The sequence below is a fragment of the Alosa alosa genome, chromosome 16, assembly GCF_017589495.1.
Source record: "Alosa alosa isolate M-15738 ecotype Scorff River chromosome 16, AALO_Geno_1.1, whole genome shotgun sequence".
Lineage (NCBI taxonomy): Eukaryota > Metazoa > Chordata > Actinopteri > Clupeiformes > Clupeidae > Alosa > Alosa alosa.
In genome coordinates this window covers 38,583-44,698 of record NC_063204.1, presented here as the reverse complement: position 1 = coordinate 44,698, position 6,116 = coordinate 38,583, and the positions used below count along the sequence as shown (strand labels likewise).

Here is a 6,116-nt window from a genome sequence, read left to right as displayed (position 1 = left end):
TCTGGAACTCCCATCTCATAAAGTTCACACTGATACTCGTGCAGACAAATACACACTGTCTGGGATGGCTGGACATTTCTGGAGTTCCTGAGAGTCTTAAAGACATCCCGCTGGGTAAGCACATACACACACACACACACACACACACACACACGTAGGACGGTGGTCATCTCACAGACCTCCATCTCCAAGTTATCTCATCAAAGATAAGCGTATACCCCATATTATCAGCACACACACACACGTGCCCACACAGACACACGCACACGCACACACACGCACAGACAGACACACACACGCGCCCACACACAGACACACGCACACACACGCGCACAGACAGACAGACAGACACACACACATACACGCCACTCATCAGTGAAACAGGACAGACATCCCAGCAGAGGACAAGGCTGTCATGTCACTGAGCTCCATCTCCAAGTTGCCTCATCATCACGCCTCAAGATCTCAGAAGCATGCACGACATTACACTTCCACAAACCAACAATGCTTAAGGGGGTGGGGCCTGGCATTCTCAGAGCAATTCACTACTGGTTGTTCCTTCTGATGCCCCCATAGATGCTTATCATCAAAAACCAGACCAAAAAACAGACCAAACTGGTGCCATTCCTGTCTATTCAGATTCGGTCCATAGAGGACACTTTGCCTGATTCACCATGTTGATGCTCAGGTCCATTCGGTCCATAGAGGACACTTTGCCTGATTCACCATGTTGATGCTCAGGGCCCTGTCCAGCGAGGTCGCCCTGGTCCATTGTGCTCTTGGCACCGGCATGGACAACCGGGGAGGCCAGGCCCGATTCCGCGTGACACAGGCTGGTGTGGAGTTTGGGCTACTGGGCTTACAGACACACCAAACCATCAGGGACTGTGTATAAGTAAGTAAGTAAGTAAGTAAGTATAAGTATAAGAATATTTTTTTGATCCCGTGAGGGAAATTTGGTCTCTGCATTTATCCCAATCCGTGAATTAGTGAAAAACACTCAGCACACAGTGAACACACAGTGAGGTGAAGCACACACCCCGACGCAGTGAGCTGCCTGCTACAGCGGCGCTCGGAGAGCAGTGAGGGGTTGGGTGCCTTGCTCAAGGGTTACAAGTCCGGAGCCCTAAGCAGTAGGCCACAACTGCCCTGGCTGTGCTGTAATCTCAGTCAGATACTGCTCTAAAGTGTCCACTGTCTCAGTCAGATACTGCTCTAAAGTGTCCACTGTCTCTGGTCTTAGGGATGGGCTTTCAAGCGGTCATTAAACCCTAGGCCTGCTCCCCATCATGTGTTTCCTAACATCCCTGAGCTGTATTTGTTGCCGTGTGATCTCTGAGTGGTATAAATGAATTAGATTGGTCAAATGGTAAGTGATCACTACACTTTCAATAAAAGCATTATGGACGATCTTGACATTATACTGATAAACATGACATACAGCCAGGACGAAGCGCTTTGATGTTTTACACCATGATGTTGAAATTCAGTCCAGAATAAAACATCACATCAGCTAACGCAGCGGAAAACTCCATGTGGCGTTTTTCAATAAAGGACTGTCACTACACTCCCAGTTAGTTTTCCCCTGACAAGCTAAAGCAAAACGATACGAGTAAGTCTTATTGGGAGCAAGAATCATCATTCCTTTCAAACGTTTCATTACGCACCAGCTCGTCGTTGTGAATTCGTTTAAAGTGATAAAGCGCGACTGGTCTGAACTGGAGTAAATGCAGGGGACGGCGGGGTGCTACCGTAGCAGAGGCAGAAGTATCGACGTGGCCGATTCACACCGGTGATTTTACATCAACAATCCCAGTTACAATGTTGCCTTTTCCGTCTGGACACAAAGTGGTTACGAAAACATCTGCACAATGGGTTGCAATGAATCCCAAACTCACAATGAACCGATGACTGGTGACAACCACTTCATATTCTTAAGGAAAGAAAAAATAACAACTCCAGAAATACTGACATGCAGAATAACTAGGCTAGCTTTCCAACTAGGAGAAAGCATCAACGCGGATGTACTTAGTTAAGCTGGACTCAATGCTAACCTTGGACAGCTTGCGATCAACCTACATGGAAACAGCTAGTCATAAAATCTTGCAATAAACTTGCTGTTGTTTAGTAAGAAATGTGTTTGACTACGTTGCTGTTCGACCGAATTCGCATTTTTACTTGCTGATGTGTCATTGTTTTGAATCTAGCTAGCTACCATAAACTCTTATTGGCTGTGCCAGAGGCGAGCTGTCACTACAGCGCCACCAACGTAGATACACAAACGCACTTCATTTTGCTCACATTCCCCATAACACAATTATCAGCATCCAGCACAACCTGTAAAGTTGGCAATATTTAGAACTGACACGTAGGCTACATGTCGCGATGTTCTTGGTTCCCCAAACTGTGAAATACCCCAATTCCCCGCGGCTGCGCAAAGGTGCCATATAATCGATGGGAATTGAACAAAGAGGATCAATTTCCGATCAACGAGAAAGCCACTTTAATCAACGCTAGAACAGCTCTCCAAAAGAGGTCTTTACCACAACTAAACAGCAATATAAACACCAAATAAGTTCTGGAGCTACAAGTATTTCGCCAGAGACTTCAAGTAAGCAAAACAGTTAGTAAGAGAAAACGCTTACCTGCAGTTCTTGTAAATCAAAACGCTTCCAATATTGAAACATCGATCCCGCATTGGCCGCCATCTTGAGACGTACTATTCAGCCGGAGCGAGGCTGACGGCGAGAGGGGCCGGTTGGATCTCACGGAAGCGGAGAAGAGCAACACAAAACACTGCGCAGAGCGGAGCACTCGAACAGCGCTTCGCCTACTAGCAGCGCGGAACGGAGCTGCTGAGCAGTGACGTACTGTATTGAATGCAATATAATGAAGTGTAATGAAAAGTTATCCCATACAGAAAAAAAACATTGAAATATATTTTTTAAATATAGTGAAATATATTATTAAGTGTCAAAAATATATTGTTGTGCCTATTTCGAATATTTACAATATATATTTCAAAAATATATTGTAAAAATATATTTCAAATATATTTCTGTTGTGTATGGGATACAGAACAAAAACATACAGAAATGAACATACGGGAAAAAATATATTTGTTGGGCCAATTTTGAATATTTACATATATTTCTAAATATATTTAACATTTTTGAGTTGGGGAAAGCTGCGATGTTCTTCAAGGATAAAAGACGACCAAGTAGTTTAGTGTACGACTACAGGTGGTTGTAGTAATGTGGAAGTAGTGTAGTGTAGTGTAGTGTGTATGACTACAGGTGGTTGTAGTAATGTGCAAGTAGTGTAGTGTAAAGACTACAGGTGGTTGTAGTAATGTGGAAGTAGTGTAGTGTTGTGTAGTGTACGACTACAGGTGGTTGTAGTAATGTGACAGGTGGTTGTAGTAATGTAGAAGTGTAGTGTAGTGTAGTGTACGACTACAGGTGGTTGTAGTAATGTGGAAGTAGTAATGTAGTAATGTGGAAGTAGTGTAGTGTAGTATAGTAATGTAGTAATGTAGTAGTGTAGTAATGTAGTAATGTGGAAGTAGTGTAGTGTAGTGTAGTGACTACAGGTGGTTGTAGTAATGTGTAGTGTAGACTACAGGTGGTGTAGTAATGTGTAGTGTAGTGTAGTGTTGTAGTAATGTGTAGTGGTGTAGTGTAGTAGTGTAGTAGTGTAGTGTAGTGTAGTGTGTAGTGTAGTGTAGTAATGTGGAAGTAGTGTAGTGTAGTGTGGTTGTAGTAATGTGGAAGTAGTGTAGTGTAGTGTTGTAGTAGTGTAGTGTAGTGTAGTAGTGTAGTGTAGTGTAGTAGTGTAGTAGTGTAGTGTAGTGTAGTGTAATTAATGTGGTGTAGTGTAGTGTACTACAGGTACAGTGTAGTGTGGATGTAGTGTAGTGTTGTGTTAGTGTAGTAATGTAGTGTAGTAAGTGTAGTGTAGTAGTGTAGTGTAAGTGTAGTGTAGTAGTGTGGTGTAGTGTAGTGTAGTGTAGTGTGTAATGTGGTAGTGTAGTGTAGTAATGTAGTGTAGTAGTGTAGTGTAGTGTAGTGTAGTAATGTGTGTAGTGTTGTGTAGTAGTGTAGTGTAGTGATTAGTGTAGTGTAGTAATGTAGTGTAGTGTAGTGTAGTAGTGTAGTGTAGTGTAGTGTAATGTGTAGTGTAGTGTAGTGTAGTGTAGTGTGGAAGTAGTGTAGTGTAGTGTGTAATGTAGTGTGTAGTGTAGTAATGTGTAGTAGTGTAGTGTAGTGTAGTGTAGTGTAGTAATAGTGTAGTGTAGTGTAGTGTAGTGTAGTGTGTAGTAATGTAAGTAGTGTAGTGTAGTAGTGTAGTAATGTAGTGTAGTAGTGTAGTGATGTAGTGTAGTAGTGTAGTGTAGTGTAGTAACGTGGAAGTAGTGTAGTGTAGTGTAGTAATGTGGAAGTAGTGTAGTAATGTAGTGTAGTGTAGTGAGTGTAGTGTAGTGTAGTAGTGTAGTAATGTAGTGTAGTGTAGTGGTGTAGTGTAGTAGTGTAGTGTAGTGTAGTGTGTAGTGTAGTAGTGTAGTAGTGTAGTGTAGTAATGTAGTATAGTGTAGTGTAGTAGTGTAGTAAATGTCTTAGTAGTGTAGTAGTGGTAGTGTAGTGTACAGGTGGTTGTAATGTGTGGAAGTAGTGTAGTGTAGTGTAGTGTATAGTGCGAGTGTAGTAGTGTAGTGTAGTGTAGTAATGTGGATGTAGTGTAGTAGTGTAGTGTAGTGTAGTGTAGTGTGGTGTAGTGTAGTAGTGTAGTGTAGTGGTGTAGTGTAGTAATGTAGTGTAGTGTAGTAGTGTAGTGTAGTGTAGTGTAGTGTAGTAGTGTAGTGTAAGTGTAGTGTAGTAGTGTAGTAATGTAGTGTAGTGTAGTAGTGTAGTGTATGTAGTGTAGTGTAGTAGTGTAGTGTAATATAGTGTAGTGTAGTAGTGTAGTGTGAAAGTGAGTGTAGTGTAGTACATGATGTAGTGTAGTAGTGTAGTGTAGGAGTGTAGTAATGCTTAGTAGTGTAGTAGTGTATCACAGGTGGTTGTAGTAATGTGAAGTAGTGTAGGTAGCGTACCATCACAGGCGGCTGGTGGTAATGTGGAAGTAGTGTAGTGCAGTGCAGCAATGTGGAAGCAGTGGTGCAGCGGTAAACGTAAAGGCGGCGGTAATGCAGTGCAGTGCAGTGCAGTAACGTAAATGCGTAGCAGTGCAGTGTAGCAATGCAGTGTAGTAGTGCAATGCAGTGTAGTGCAGCAGTGCAGTGCAGCAGTGCAGTGCGCAGTGGTCAGCAGTGTAGTGTAGTGCAGTGCAGTAAATGTAGTGTAGTGCAGTGCAGTGCAGTGTGGCGTAGTAATGTAGCAATGTAGTGCAGTGCAATGTAGTGGTGTAGTAGCAGTGTAGTGTAGTGCAATGAAGTGGCGCCGCCAAACGCATTAACGGGTCCAAAAATTGGTCTGGATCCGCTTGACGGATCTGGTACCAATAAGGGCTACACTGCCCAGTTCCGTATGGTAGTCTGAAGTACTGATGTGTTCCAGATCTGGCGACCAGAAGTAACACGGGTCCGCTTATTGTGTGTGGTACGAACCCGCTTATCGTCGACATCAGCCGCTTTTTTGACATGTGAAATGTGATCGTAATTAATTATCCTGAAAATCTGTTTGCTACACATTTGCTAACAGGTTCATTATAGGTTCACCATAAAGTTCAGACCAAGCCTCAATGTTTCAATCTGATAAACTAGGCTACAAACACAAGAGGGGTAAAAACTTACACATAAGTGTCTTATTATTTTTATTCAAATAACCTGGCTGTAGAAATGCTATCCCAGACAAAGCTTAAGTCGTAGCATCCCACTGTTCCCATCGATATTCAGGCTAATTTTCCTCAGTCATCTCCATGGTCAATCTTAAATAACACAAAATAAACATTAGCCATTTATTCCTTTTGAAAATAGGTTAAGTCACAATTACACTCGCTTTTTACCATCAGTGATCCTGTTAGCATTATAACTGTTTTTTCCAAAATAGTTATTGTGATGGCTGTTTTGCTTAAGCTAAGCTAGTAGCCCATATTGCTGGAAAATAATAGTATAACCT

At 42.4% G+C, this 6,116-nt stretch overlaps 1 protein-coding gene across 1 annotated transcript in view; it reads right to left on the bottom strand.

Moving 5' to 3' along the window:
• Window positions 1–2,834, bottom strand: part of cux1b (cut-like homeobox 1b) — a 65,359-nt gene extending 62,525 nt beyond the window's left edge. The window contains 1 exon segment of the mRNA XM_048266910.1: window positions 2,646–2,834. Coding sequence (XP_048122867.1) covers window positions 2,646–2,708 — 63 coding nt within the window. The 5' untranslated portion in view covers window positions 2,709–2,834.
• Between the last annotated feature and the right edge of the window lie 3,282 nt (window positions 2,835–6,116).